Genomic DNA, 16,532 nt, shown 5'->3' on the forward strand with positions numbered 1-16,532 from the left:
CCAGGTGCTCTCTAACATAAAGAAGCAGTCTCATGTACCGCTGGACTTTTCAAGTATATGTACCCCATATGGTGACTGACATGTACCCCATATGGTGACTGACATGAAGGTAACCTTAGGTGAGTAGGATCACTGGTCCCTAAAAGATGGATCCACTGCATAAAATCAAAATGTGCTGCTAGCTTAAATTATGGTATATTTTGGATGCCTATTATACGTGAACTAATGGGACAGATTTGTAAAGGAGGGGGTGAGGCAAAAATGATTTACATTGCTTACCTGAAGAAACATCACATTATTTCCACTTTCCTGAAAAATAGTAAACATGTCAGCAAAAATAAACTTATTTGTACATTTTTTACTGTGCAACAATCTGCTAACATCTTTGACTTTTTTTACTGGTTGTGTCAATCAACTCAGTGTTAAACACAATGTAGTTACACATTGGAGGGGCATGTTATTGCTCCTAGCCAGTATATAGGCACATTTCTGTTTTCATATATTTCTTTCTCTTTCATTTGGTGTTGAAGATGATCAGTGAGTTAACAGGGGTAAGTTTGGGAAGAAATTGTTTACAGGTCTGACAAAGTCATCAATGCAGCTGTAAACACTCAATGCCATATTTGGAAGCTACCATACCAACATAGCACCCTCTTCAATCTCCAACTCCACTGGGTAATCAAGGATTCTAGCAGTTCAGCACAACAAAAATAAGCATCCTATTTCAGTAATTTTGGATTTAAGCAGAAAATATCAAAATCAACTTAAACGTTTGTATGATGCAGTGCAGTAGCAAGCACACTATCAAGGAAAAAGCAAGACTTTGATGACTTCTAGAGAAATGTAACACAGAACACATTGCCGAGGAAAATCATTATGGATTGGCATCAGTAAATACCTATAAGGTGTAGGATGCTTTACCTGCATATAGACTTTCTTAACTCCAGGAATACAGTCCACGACTTTGCCAAAGACCAGACGGCCAAGGCCTGATGCACCTCCTATGCAAACCAGCACAACAAATTCATTCTCTAGCTTTTCGACTTTGAACTGCTCTTTCAGAAACTGCATCTGAAAACCGAAAGGTACACACATTCAACATTTGTAATACTCTGCAAGAATTGCATGTGCAAATAAAATGAGCATTAACAGAATCGTAGAAATTCATGACTACTTATATGTGAGCCAGATAACATATAAGGATGCCATACAGCTATATGGTGACTATCATCATGAAGCCCACTATATAATGGTTGGCTATGTGAACTCAGCAATGGGATACATTTTTTTCAGTAGTGTAGCAGCATGCAGTTTGAATATAACAAGCAGAACACCCCCTGCAGAAAATGTTATTTGCTCTAGATATAAATGAACAGTTCAGACAGTCTGGAGTGATACAGCAATCAATTCATTTATAATCTTTGTGAAACCGTACTACATCAGCATGCTATCATGGGCCATTGAGACAGCTAACCTGAGTATGAAAAATAAAACATAAGTAGATATTCAGCAGAAAAAAAACAAATAAAATGGTAACATAGGACCCAGGCAAATTTACTCATCCCACCCTTTTCTCCAAAGTCTGGTAATCTCTGCATTGTTATATATAAGTTTGGGGGTATAGGGGCTTGACCCCCCACATCATTGAGTGGATTGGGACTTGCTCCCTGCAAGAAAGAAGTTTAAAGGAGAAGAGCGATGTTCTAGATTTGCTCTTCTCCAGGAATTTTTTTTCAGGTGTGTTGGCACTTTGAATTTCAACTGCCATCATTTCACTTGGGAACCATCTAGAGGGCAACACAGAACAATGCACATGGAAACTGTATGTCAGGAAACCCAATTACTAGGTTACAAATGACTCAAAAGTATTAGACTTGTGCAGCACAGTCTTCCATTGACCCCATATATTTAGCAATGCAGACCACTATGGATCAGTAACATTTTTCAACACAGGATGGATCCAGCTGCCATGTATTGCAGATATCATATGTACACCTGTTGTGGAAAGGAGGGGGCAACAGAATCAGCAAACCACCTCACTGTGCCAGTGAAACATCTTCAGCAGATGAAGTATACAGTGACACTGCCTGGTTCAGCACAGCTGACGGAATCCAGGAAAAGGAAGCAGTGTATGTTGGCTGACTGATTCTACAAGCTAATGGCAGCCCTTCTAAGCCACTTCTGCAGTACTGCTAATTAAAGTAAAAGGGCCCATTATGTGTGCATGTACATGCCACCAAAATGTTCATTGTCTGAAACCTCAACTATGTTCACTAACCTCAACTCAAACACAGCTCACATACTGATGAATACAGAGACCTGCCATGTATCCAGCACAGTTCTGCAGACTGTTTGGCTAGAGGATTGCGGAGGGGAGTGTGTTGAGCTGACCAATATGCCTGTGTTGATGATATGGGAACATGTCATAAAACTCCACTGACTTACAGGGCAGCAGCAGTACATGGTGAGGAGTGCAGCCATATGGAACATGTATCAGCAGGGCACACCCCAGTCCCCCTTTAAGTGTCACATCTCCAAGCATATGACATACATCATACCAGTGTTATGTTGTTTATCTTTATGAACTGTGTATATGTTGATTTTCTAGCACTTCAGCCACCATATTGTCTCTGGTACACAGTACCTCGGTCATTTATGAATTGCTTGTCTGAAATGTGCCTTGAGATACTGCCTTGTCTATGTAGGTAAGATGTTTTAATAATGTACAATATATTATTCTGGTGCTGATTATGTCCACATGAGTATACATAAGGTCCAGATGCTGAAAAGACTGAGATAAGGATTTTTTTTCTCATTTTTTTAATTTCTATTTTTTTCCCATCTAAATGGCTTTGTTGGGTAGAAACGTTTGTATGCTATGAGGTGCGACAGAAGTCCAAACAGAGAATGTCTCTTCAGCTGAATTTTGAAATTTGAACCCTGAATGTGTGTTCTGAGGTCATGTTTTTGCAAGGGGTAAGCCCCCTACATTCCACAGTGTGGGGAGCTTTGCCCCCATGCTGCAGCCTTTACATTCTAACCATGAAATTGAAAACCATGCAGTAAAGTATGAAACAATCTCAAATGCACGGGTCTGAGATTTAAAGCATGAAATACATCATAGTGAGCTTTCATACTGTGAAAATATGCAGTAAGCCAGCCTATAAACTCCTTTCATGTTAATTGCATTGCTACAAGTATTACATTAGACTAAACCCACTATATCATTTTAGTCCTGTTCATGATAAATTGAAAACTGAATATATGTACACAGACAGAATTTCTGTTAAACCAGAACAGTAGACATAACTTGCTAATTGCCCTGACTATGGGCAAAATTCACAGACATATTATGCACTGAGGAGGGTAACTGGATCACGATTATGGCTTTACCCCATAGCCGGCCTTAGGCGTAGGCCAACTAGGCGGCCGCCTAGGGCACTTTTCCAGTATTTATTTGGTATAGGTAGACCAGGATTTGGGCACCATGGAACTCTTTTGTCTAGGGCACCAGTTGACCTAAGGCCACTCCTGCTTTACCCCTCTAGTATAGTGGAGCTGATTATAGTAAATACTCTACATACTTTTTGTCAGAGTGCTCTATTTTCAGCGTTCAAAAGAGCTTCTGCTCTGCTGCAATCAGTTAACCTTTGATGGTTCCAATTTCTACTCTTTCAGTAGCTCAATTACAGAGACAGAGAGAGAGAGAGAGAGAGTAAGAGACTTCCTGTGAAGCTTGTCTTGATCAAAACAGACCAATAAGAAAACAGTTTGCCAGCAAGCAGGAAGTGAGATCCCATACTTAAATGCTGAAGCCACTTTGTTACACTTATGTGGTTTTAGCAACTCAATTAGTAGGATACTGACGCAATACTGCATGTACCCATAATGAATGTGGAAATTAAAAAGAAGAATGGAGTGACTATTGTGCAAGTTGGCTAGCAAGCTAAAACAAGATGTGTCAGTCCAGAAAAAGAAAAAAACAGTAAATATTGTAGAGATATTAACATTTGCAAAACTGCTGGGATCTGTTGAAAGTGGTACATTAGAGTGCTGGCTTTGTGTTATTATTTATTTGTTGTGTTTTTGTTTATCATACTCATGACAAAAATGTGAAAGTGGCACATGTCTATAGAGTGCTGGGTTTGTTCATTAACTATTACTTATTTTTACAAGCCGTGCTTGAAGAACAAGTACTGCAGGATGAGCCACCTGGGGGTATTAACAATAGCTCCAGCTGGTGTTGATGTGACTCCTCAACCCATGTAAAAAATGTGCACGGGGGGGCGATGCTGAGGTATATGCAGACTGTATAGTTACAGTAATTCGTTTCGCTATCCAAAATATTGACAGGCAGTTTGTTGTCCAGTTATCATAGGTGAGGAAGAAAGTTAAATTTTTGTAATTAGTGATTATGAGAAAAATTTGAAAAATTATGAGGAGTGGGATAAAAATATGAGGCAAAATCAGGGAGATGTTGCAAAAATCAATAACAGCTGAAAGGTAGGTAATCAGATCTGCTATGTCTGGGTAGGTGGCTGATAATGGTTATGCGCTGCCCAGTTGGGCTGTTTTAGCTAGCTTAGCTGGAGAGCTGCCAAATGCCGCTATTTAATTAACAGATGCGTTGACCTGCATTGGTATAGTCATTGCAGTATTCCACTGTATAGGTTAGTTAAATGTAGCAATAATTACTGGGTGTCACAAAGGCATAAATGTGAGGCTGCATTACATTTATGTTTTTGCGTCACCCAATAATTATTGCTAACCAAAATGTTAGGAAGTGAATGCTCAGAAAAACATAACCATTCACTGCCTGTTCTCGGAAGGTGCTCTGTAGCCTTGAACCATACAGATAATTTATTTAATAGTTTTATTCATGCGTGTTCCTGTGTTTTGTTTATGTGTATGTCATACTCCTTTTCAAATCTGCATTAAAGTTGTTTTCACATAATTAACATTTGTCAGGGGAGTTGTAAATTTAGCTTGGACTAATTGCTTGTTGGCAATATTATTTATTTATTTATTTTATTTTATTTTACATTTGTTGACCGGGCTAGTCCAGCTGGACATATTTCCTTTTTCAGTAGAGGCCCGGGGAGAAAAGCTCCACATATAAACAACCATTTAACGTGTAAAGAAAGGAGGTCTATACTGAGAAAAGCAAACTGCTTTGTGTGCTGTAAGTCTGCATAATGTATGGTTAGCTAAGATACCAATGAAGGACTCCTGCGTGCTGTGAATGAGTATGTAGGAAATGTTATCATTCTGCTTATACTATGGTACATTTAATACAAATCACTTCTTTTATTTATTGAGCAGTACCTATTTAAAAAAAAGCTTTCTCGTTATTTTGATTTGAGTAAGAGGTTATTAAATATAGTACTGTACTGATGTTCATTTTTACATAACAATCCTTAACAGAGAAATGCAGGGATATGAAGTTTAAATTAGAACTGTACTATGGTACATGCTTTAGTCAGAATGAATAAGTCCAGTTAAAAAAAATACCTCTTTACTGTACACGCAACATGGGTTCTCCCTGTTCATTGTAATAGTGTATATGCATTGTAATAGCGTGTACCTCACGTGTGAAAACTGCACTTTAACAGTGCATGCACTGTAATTTCGACTAGTTAATACAATATTTACATGTCTATACATTTGCATTCCACCCCCACCTCAGGCATGAGTTTAAGCATAAGAACATTTTGAGTGCTATGAACAGTCTGTGTGTTCATCAGCTAACTTATCTAGAGTAAAACAGGAAGCAAAATGTGGCTGCCTACTGTAAAGAAAAGAAAAGTTGAATAAAAACAGACAGCTGTACAGTGCCTAGACTGAGAAGTGCTTGTTTATTTATGCCTTTGCAAAGCCAGTCCATTTATGTAGTAAAACCATCAATGTATTGAAGCAGTATAATTTCAGAAAGCACTTTAAGACTGCTCACTCAAACTCTGACTCCAGTTTTACAGTGGGGTCTAATACTCCCATCACAAAATCCATAGTCTGTGCTATAAATAGACAGGGGTACCCAGCAACTGCACTGGTCAAGAGAAAGCTTTGCCATCATCACTCTGGCTTTTGTGAATATTAGCAAATAGGAAGAAACCTTCTACTTGTTTGTTTATTTTCTATTTGGAAACCAGGAAGGTGGTCTCGTCCCAAAACCCCTTTCCATTTTTGAATCTTAACATTTGAGAAAAGAAGCAGGGCAATATTTAGGATAACAAGCAGATTTTTACCAATGTTACCCACTTTTACAGATAAAGGAGATGGGTAAAGGAGTGCATGGCAGCAGCCAAAGAAGAGAGATGATAAAAGCAGAAACCACATTAGCATTTACTAATTAAATTCTTATCTGTCATATCAACCAGGGGAGTAGCAGTTCTTTATGATGGATGTTTCTGAATGAATAAAAATTGTGGAGGCAAAGTTACCTCCTGTGCACGAGTCAGACAATAACACCAACGGTACAGAATGATGTCTTTATGTCATTTTTTTTTTAACAAGTGCTTTTGTGAGAAATTACTAGGACTAAGTCCTTTAGAAGGAGACGTAACAGGTGAAATTTTTTTTCAAAAGATTGTTTTTATTTTGTAGCTGAATGGACTGGACTTAGACTGTGTCAGCAAATTACTGCCTTTCTCCATGGAATTTCCTTATGAGAATTTACCAGACTGCCATTTAAAATCCTTAAATGACTTAACAGAATCAAGACCACAACAACTTCTCCCATCATTCCAGCTGAAACATATTAGAAAAAAACACATTAAACAGGGTATTACTAAGATCTCAGAAGACACCCCACCAGGTTCAGTTAACCTTCATCTCTGGTTTATTAAAGCTTGCCCTGATTTTATATGCTACCCACTAAAGCACAACTTTAACATATATCCGTGTACAAATTGGTATATGTCTTAATGTTTCATAAACTTGAAATTCATATGGTCAAGACCATATGCTGGAGTTTCCAAAAATCTCAAATGTAAAAAAAAAAAATACATTTTTTTTCAGGGAAGCAAGCCCCCCCCCCCCCCCACCGAATCACCCCACTCCCTTCAAATTATATTTACCAACTCCAAGATCACACTACAGTGGGGAAAAGGGTAAATTCACAGTTAAAGCATGTTTGTAGATTGCAGTACAGTAGGAATTGGGGAATTTACCCTTTAATCAGTGCTATCTTCAGAGATCTCAAGGCCTTTGACACCAGTGGCCACTCCCTCCTCAGTAAATATGGAATTAGTGGCAATGCTTCTCAGTAGTTCTTCACCATTCTTTCTGACTGAATTTTCAAAGTCAAATTAAGTTCTACCCATTCATCTGAGAACCCCTTCTCAAAGGTGTTTCCCAAGACTCAATTTTCTTCCCACTTCTATTTTCCTGACTCCATCCCATCTCTACCACTTCTTATGCATGCAGATAACATGTCATCTACACATCAAACTTCTGGAAAAACATTAAATCACTGCTTCAGCAAGACCTCCTCTCTCTCATTGGCTGGTTTGACCCCAGCTAACTTCACCTTAACCTATAAAGCTATTAAACTATGAACTGTAACCCATATAAAACTAGGGTTATGCTTTATGGCATCATTAAAAAGCCAAAATACAATCCAACTGATTCACAAAGCAATAATACCTCCCCAAAACAACCACTTCTTGCAGCAAATACCTGGGATTGGCTTGACAGCTTTACAACTTTGAATAGAAAAAAACAGAGCCACAAATAAAAACACCGGAGAAGGACCCACCAAGTCCAGCAGTAAGAGCACCAGTAACTCCAACACAGTTCTGTAGGTCAAGGTTGTATTCCAACTGAAACAATCCCTTAAAAGCTGCTTAGCTGATAGTATGAATGTAAATGTTCTTCACAGAATCCGATGTAAAAAAAACAGTTTATTCCAACGACAAACAAAAACAAATTCAGTCACGAGCGCTTTCGCCTGGTCTTACCAGGCTTTCTCAAGTGTAAATGAATTAAAAAAGGGACAAGCCTTTATACAAAAAGCACATTGCCTCAATTGGATGTTCAATTAATACATCTCTGTAATTATAATGTGATTAATCCATTACAAGCTAAAGCATTTAACCCCATGAAATCCATTGTGAAAAAATGTGCTCTTAAAAACTCACTTGACTGCTGTTAATACTTTTCAGAAACCAGCTAATCATAAATTGTTCTAAGAATATCAAATGCATAAAACTTAAATTAAAAAATATGAAAATGTTACTGACAATTTAAATATACTTAAAAAGGTAAAATAATTAACTAATGTTTGCTGAATGACATCTTTTCCAATAAGCTTGACATGTGATTAACCATAAATATAAAAACAATATTTGAAAGCTTACTGGATGGACATACACAAATTTGATATTTCAGCTCTTATGGGACCCTTTATCAGGAACACCATACGTTATTTTGTTTTTGTTATGCATATGTTAAAATCCTAAAAAACTATTTGAAAACCTTTAACAAAACAAAATATGCAATGTGAAAATAAAAATAAAAATGGGAATGAAAATGAAAATGAAGTAAATGTGAACTTTAAAACAATTCTCGGGCATCAAAGTGTGCTCCTTTTCTTTTTCAATACTGGTGCCAAACTTGTACCCTCATTTAGACCAGGATGTCTTGTTGCGTTTAACTGCAACTGCCAAATAAGTTCCCTAATGGCCAATAGAGTTTCCCAATCCCCCCCCCCTTTGATCCTGCTGTATTTTATCAATGACAAAAAACCTTATGGCCATTTGTGGGCAAGTTAACGAGTGCCTAAAAAAGGCGTTAGTGTTTTTGCCTTTGTTAATATCGTATTGATGTTCGTATATTCTGCGTTTAAGAGCCCTGTCAGTTTTGCCGACATAAAATGCCGGACAAGCTTGACATAGGCCAATATAAACCACACCTGTGGTATTACATGTAAAATGCCCTTTGGCATATAAAGTTATGTTTCTTGCCCTAATGTGCACTTGAGCCCCTTGTAGAATGTACTGACATTGATTACATTTTCCACATTGAAATGTTCCATTATGCCCAGTAGTACTACCATTGCTTGAATTTAACTCAGTTGTTAAATTCCTTTCAAATAACCCTTAAGATTGATGTTAGTTTTTTTAACAAACCCTATTTTTGTGGGGACAAAACCTGAAATTTCTTCCTGCATGGTTACCAATGGCCACAGGTTCCTTATAGTTCTCTCTATCATTGACGAATCCTCAGTAAAAGTATACAAAAAATGTTTTGTGAAATTTGTACCCCCAGCCACGTCCCTTTTACAAATTTCAGCCCGTGTACCTAGTAGTGGGGGATACTCATGGTCCCTTTTTAGTATTATTTCTTCTTTGATAGTTTGAAATAACTGCTCAGGGTAACCTCTATCTAAAAATAACTTTTTTAAAAAATCAATTTCTTGTGTGAACACCAAGTTGGTACTACATATTCTTGATGCCCTGATGAGCTGCCCCTTGATGATACCCGTTTTTTGTTTTAAAGGGTGCCCACTCTCGAAATGCAAGAAGCTTTTAGAATAAGTAGGTTTGCGAAAAATGCGGGATATTAATCCCGTTCCTACAGGGTTCTTGCATAATTTGATATCTAAATAATGTAACTCTGTGTTGCTTACTTCAAATGTGAATGAAAGAAAGTCAGTGGAATTATTTAAATGTTGCATAAATTCCTTTAACTGGTTTTCGGAACCTCCCCAAAAAATGCAAATGTCATCCAGAAACCTCCTGTAGTGCTTAATGTATTTGTTCCAACTTGTTGTATGTATATAATCCAACTCCCATTTGTGTAGTACTATATTCGCATAAGCCGTAGCACACGGTGCACCCATTGCTACTCCACTTTTCTGTTTGAAAAATTCCCCGTTGCAGAACAAAAAATTCTTACTTAGTACTATGTCCATAAATTCAATAATTAAGTTGATAGTACTGCTGCTTAGTTTGGTTTCAGTGGCAATCATCTGTGAAAACCATTCCATGCCCTGATTGTGGGGAATACTTGGGAAAAGTTCAACTATATCCACCGTCACCATCAAAAAATTGGAATTGTCCAAGTCGGTGGGTATATTACTTAAAAATTCCCATGAATCCCTGCAGACATATGGTAAAGAAGATGTGTATTCCTTTAAATGCTGATCTATAAATATACTTAATGGTTCTGTTGTACTGCCCGCTCCTGCAACTATGGGCCGGAATTTTAGTGGGTCTAAGTCTTTATGCACCTTGGGTATTCCAAATAAGGTGGGGGTTCTAGGTTTAGGTACTAATAAGTAGTTGTATAATTTTTCATCTATGCAACCCTGCATCAAATGGTCATATAGACCATATTTTATTTTGTCAACCGAAATGTTCAGTTCATTTTGAGATACTGGTTCGTAGATTTCATCATTTTGCACCAAATTTTGCAAGTAATTCTCATAGTCATGCTGAAACATTAGTACAATCCCCCCTCCCTTGTCTGGTTTCATTACTCTTATGCACTTTTTCTTGATGTCCTGCATGATGTCCTCAAAAATACGCGGGAAGTTAGTAGAGGCTTGACCCTTGTTGCCCCTAAAACTTTCCCTCCAAATCCTTTCCACCATTTCCTCAAATATTTTTAACGAAGGATGGGTAGGTGGATTGAAAGTGCTACTTCTCACTAAAGGGGTATCTGTGTACAACTGATTTTTGAAAAATAAAGTTAAATTAAGGTTTCTGATAAAACTTTTAAGCTCTATCAACAGATTGGGAAGGTAACTGTGCTTACTAGGAACAAACTGCAAACCCTTAGTAAATAAATCAAAATGATGATCAGAAATGGGTAAATCAGTATAACTGTAAATGTAAAAATTATCCTTGTTAAGAATTTTACAACCATGTATTTCTTCTTCTGTTATGGAGCTAGGGGTAACCAAAATAGCGTTATGCGCACCACTTACTTGCGCCCCCTCCCCCATGCCCGCTGCTGATGGTAACTCGTAGTTCCCCCCGGTCTGCCCTGGGGAACCTGAAAACCCTGTTGCTGGTTAAACCCTTCCCTCCTTGCCAAACACTCACTCCTTCTAGGAGGGTCATGTATAGCCATTTCTTCATCCTGGTTGAAATTATTAAGCATGTTAAAATTGTTATTAAAATTACTATTAAAATTGCTATTAAAATTGCTAGAGTCATTGCGTTCATGGTGTTCTGCATCAGCTCCTCTTCCTTTAAAAGGTGTGGGATATGCCATGCCTTGTCTATATTCATTAAGGTCCCTATCTAACTTTTTAGCCTTTCTGTCCAATACCTTGAAACAATGCATGTCAACTTCAGCAAAAGTATCATCATATTTTTTCTTGTACCCTTTAAACTTTTCATTGTCAGTAATCAACTCATCCAATTTAGTAAGCTCGTTTAAAATACAATTGGATTTACATTTATAATCATCAATCATCATTTGTAGCATCTCTAGACCCGTTTTATTAAAAAGTTCCACAAGTCTTTCATAAAGTTCAGAACCCCTGTGCGCGTTGTTTGGAAATCGATAACAACGCAAACCTTTGGGGATTCTTTCAACTCTGATGCATTCTCTTAAATAATTGATTTCCATTTGAGTGTTTCTGTAAGCATAAAGCTTAGTCTTAAACACATCAAATTTACTGTCCAAATGCTCAAAATTAATATCCACAGTACTTGCTTTTAATTGCTGCTCCTGCTCAGCCCATGCTTTAAAATTAAATCCACCATTGTTCTTGTTTGGGTCTTGCTCATTTAAATCCGCACAACTGCCCGTACGTAGCGACCCCCCTGACTTGCTTGTAGCTCCCTTGTCCTTAACTGCAGATGCGCCCTTCGGCTCCTTCTGCCGTTCACGTCGGTTAGAAACTTCCACTGTTTGTTGCTGATTACAAGGAATGGAGCCGCTAACTCCATTCATGGTTGACAACGACTGATTTAACTGAGTTAAAAGCGAAAGTACCTGATTGAACTCGCGCCTAGTTACTGGCGCATCATCCGGTTCCTGCTGTAGCAGGAGAGGCGTGCTCTCAAACCCAGGATCCGATTGGTCCTCCGCCATCCTTCAGTACCAGTGAATAGGAAAAACAGAGCCACAAATAAAAACACCGGAGAAGGACCCACCAAGTCCTGCAGTAAGAGCACCAGTAACTCCAACACAGTTCTGTAGGTCAAGGTTGTATTCCAACTGAAACAATCCCTTAAAAGCTGCTTAGCTGATAGTATGAATGTAAATGTTCTTCACAGAATCCGATGTAAAAAAAACAGTTTATTCCAACGACAAACAAAAACAAATTCAGTCACGAGCGCTTTCGCCTGGTCTTACCAGGCTTTCTCAAGTGTAAATGAATTAAAAAAGGGACAAGCCTTTATATAAAAAGCACATTGCCTCAATTGGATGTTCAATTAATACATCTCTGTAATTATAATGTAATTAATCCATTACAAGCTAAAGCATTTAACCCCATGAAATCCATTGTGAAAAAATGTGCTCTTAAAAACTCACTTGACTGCTGTTAATACTTTTCAGAAACCAGCTAATCATAAATTGTTCTAAGAATATCAAATGCATAAAACTTAAATTAAAAAATATGAAAATGTTACTGACAATTTAAATATACTTAAAAAGGTAAAATAATTAACTAATGTTTGCTGAATGACATCTTTTCCAATAAGCTTGACATGTGATTAACCATAAATATAAAAACAATATTTGAAAGCTTACTGGATGGACATACACAAATTTGATATTTCAGCTCTTATGGGACCCTTTATCAGGAACACCATACGTTATTTTGTTTTTGTTATGCATATGTTAAAATCCTAAAAAACTATTTGAAAACCTTTAACAAAACAAAATATGCAATGTGAAAATAAAAATAAAAATGGGAATGAAAATGAAAATGAAGTAAATGTGAACTTTAAAACAATTCTCGGGCATCAAAGTGTGCTCCTTTTCTTTTTCAATACTGGTGCCAAACTGGTACCCTCATTTAGACCAGGATGTCTTGTTGCGTTTAACTGCAACTGCCAAATAAGTTCCCTAATGGCCAATAGAGTTTCCCAATCCCCCCCCCCTTTGATCCTGCTGTATTTTATCAATGACAAAAAACCTTATGTCACTCTCAAAATGCAAGAAGCTGTTAGAATAAGTAGGTTTGCAAAAAATGCGGGATATTAATCCCGTTCCTACAGGGTTCTTGCATAATTTGATATCTAAATAATGTAACTCTGTGTTGCTTACATCAAATGTGAATGAAAGAAAGTCAGTGGAATTATTTAAATGTTGCATAAATTCCTTTAACTGGTTTTCGGAACCTCCCCAAAAAATGCAAATGTCATCCAGAAACCTCCTGTAGTGCTTAATGTATTTGTTCCAACTTGTTGTATGTATATAATCCAACTCCCATTTGTGCAGTACTATATTCGCATAAGCCGTAGCACACGGTGCACCCATTGCTACTCCACTTTTCTGTTTGAAAAATTCCCCGTTGCAGAACAAAAAATTGTTATTTAGTACTATGTCCATAAATTCAAAAGCATGTTTGTAGATTGCAGTACAGTAGGAATTGGGGAATTTACCCTTTAATCAGTGCTATCTTCAGAGATCTCAAGGCCTTTGACACCATTGGCCACTCCCTCCTCAGTAAATATGGAATTAGTGGCAATGCTTCTCAGTAGTTCTTCACCATTCTTTCTGACTGAATTTTCAAAGTCAAATTAAGTTCTACCCATTCATCTGAGAACCCCTTCTCAAAGGTGTTTCCCAAGACTCAATTTTCTTCCCACTTCTATTTTCCTGACTCCATCCCATCTCTACCACTTCTTATGCATGCAGATAACATGTCATCTACACATCAAACTTCTGGAAAAACATTAAATCACTGCTTCAGCAAGACCTCCTCTCTCTCATTGGCTGGTTTGACCCCAGCTAACTTCACCTTAACCTATAAAGCTATTAAACTATGAACTGTAACCCATATAAAACTAGGGTTATGCTTTATGGCATCATTAAAAAGCCAAAATACAATCCAACTGAATCACAAAGCAATAATACCTCCCCAAAACAACCACTTCTTGCAGCAAATACCTGGGATTGGCTTGACAGCTTTACAACTTTACATACAACAAGCAAAAAAAAAAAAAAACGCATCTCCCATTTTCTCTCCGCAGAAGGGAGAGAAGCCACTCTCAGTTAGAATATGGTATGCAAATCATCACTAGTGCTTCCAAGAAAAACATCACAGAGCTACAGGTAACAGCTAACTAAAACGTCTGCTCTATAAACCTACCCCCTAGATATGAGCACTACTGTACTCTACTGCAAAAATCCAACTGGCTGCCCATCCAAAATACAGCTGGACTCTTTCTTAGCATACTTTTGGTCAAACTCCCTAATCAAAATACCTCCGACTAATTGGCTTGCAGCTGCACTATAAGGCAGTGCTAGTGTATCCTCAGGTTACAGCCAACATGCAGCTGCCATTCACATAGCAGACTCCACCCAAACATGCAGCAACCTCAGTTATAGAGCCCAAAGGTTTGCATTTCCTATCCCCTGACATAAGGGACTGAGATAATTACCTAAACTTTAGGAAGTCCCTTAAAAATATTTGAAAATGAAAGCTAAATGCCTGTGTTTTTTTTAATACGTCTTAACTCCACATACTATCCTTCATTTGACTTTTCACCTTCCACTCTTCTGCCTAAACATCTTGCTGCAAGAGCTTACTATTCTGCACCTCTCACCTTACTTGTCTCATTAGTAACCCATACACTACTCCCCACTCCCCTTTCTTTTATCGATACCTGCCCTACATCTCTGCCCCTTGTACCACCATCCTCCGGCACCAATGTGATTCAGCACTCCTAATTCAATTAATGCACTTCCTTGTAGGGTTTTACTTTTATCATCAGTCATTGTTCAACCTATTTCAAGAATATGTAAGTATGGCCAAATTGTACAGTGAATTCCTTTGTCTTGAAATGTTTTCTTGTCTTTTTTATTCTCTGATGTGTTCTTTCGTCACACCCAGGCACAGCCTGAAATTAGTTATTTTGGATCAATACTCTACTCTGGCTAAACAAATTTAAATAGAAATAAAAATAACTAAAAAATAAATTAATAATAATAAAAAAATGAAATAGTAACACTAGTCACTCATGCCCTTATTATTATTTATTTATTTTATACTTGGTTACCAAGAAAGTCTGAATGGAGACAAATCCTTTTTCAGAGGAGGCCCGGGAAGATAAGCTCCACATATAATATAGATTAACAAGTACAATTACATGGCAACAGAATAGCACTATACAATTTTACATCAGATAAACAAGGATAATTACTCAAGACTATACATCAACTAGAAGTATGATCCACATATAACATAGATTAACAAGTAGAGTTTCAAAAGTACAGAATAATACTATACATTTTAGATCAAAGCAAAACTACAATAGTAATAGTTAAGATGGTATGTCAACCAAAATCAATTAAACACTTTAATCTGGCCTACCCAAATAACATTCTGCATGATATGGTAATATATCAATATAAGGTACACAAGTCTCTACACCTAGAAGAAGCTGTAACTGATGAGAGGAGGAGAGAAGTATGTGGAAAGAGATTTGCAAGATAGTAAGAAGTCAACTGTTTGGAATGAAGGAGAAGAGTTTATCCTGGGTGAGCAGATGGAGTTGGAAATAAATTAACCTGGGGAGACATAGTTGCAGATCCAGTTTGCTTATGGATGCGTTTTTAGTGACTTTTTAAACTGAGCAACAGATTATGTGGCTGTTATATTAGTCAGCAAAAGTGTTCCATTTCTTAGCTATAACATTTGAATAGAGGGAGGCTCCAGCAGTGCTGTTGGTTTTAGTGACTTGAAAGAGAGGCTTACTGTTGGAGCACAGGACCCTAGTACTGGAGTAACAGTGTATTAGGTTTTGTAATGCAGGGGTTTTATCAGGGTAGTAATGAATCTTATGGGTTAGTATAAGCTGGTTGTAAAGGAGAAGATGGGGAAGTCAGAGCCAGTTAAGTTGTTTAAGGGCTGAGCATTGTTTGATGTGGACTACTGGTGGCGAATTTTGTTTTAGCAGGCAGCAAGTTTAGTTAAATCTGATTTTCTGAGATTGGTGAGGATACAGGAGGCATATAGAAGTGTAGAGATGAGATGTGTTTGCGCTGCTTTAGCCCTGGTGTTGTTTGTGAGGAATTGTTTATTTTTATATAGTCCCCCCCCCCATTTTGTATGCACTTTCTTTATGATGAGTGAAATATGAGTGTCAAATTTCATGTTGCAGTCTATCTTGACACCCAGAAATTTGGTGTGAGTGACAGGAGAGATGGTTGTTTTATTATTATAAATGATAGTAAACATGGATATGGGAGTGGAATGATTAGTAAGGTGGAATATTAGAAGTTTGCCTTTATTGGGGTTGACTATTAGTTGACAGTTGGTAAGCCATTCTTCTACTGAAAAGAAAGAGGTCTGTGTTTGTAGTTGTAGTTCATGGAGGGAAGGAGAGAAACAGATTAGCACT

The 16,532-nt window shown here is 37.5% G+C and overlaps 1 protein-coding gene across 1 annotated transcript in view; it reads right to left on the bottom strand.

Annotated features, from left to right (window-relative positions):
• The window catches only part of SLC16A2 (solute carrier family 16 member 2), a 748,609-nt gene that overhangs the window by 145,421 nt on the left and 586,656 nt on the right, over positions 1 to 16,532 (bottom strand). The window contains exon 4 of the mRNA XM_044057669.1: positions 922 to 1,071. Within this exon, the coding sequence (XP_043913604.1) occupies positions 922 to 1,071 (150 nt within the window). The remainder of the gene's footprint in view (positions 1 to 921; positions 1,072 to 16,532) is intronic.

This window comes from Protopterus annectens, chromosome 15.part0 (assembly GCF_019279795.1).
Source record: "Protopterus annectens isolate FY-2018-M chromosome 15.part0, PAN1.0, whole genome shotgun sequence".
Classification (NCBI taxonomy): Eukaryota; Metazoa; Chordata; order Ceratodontiformes; family Protopteridae; genus Protopterus; species Protopterus annectens.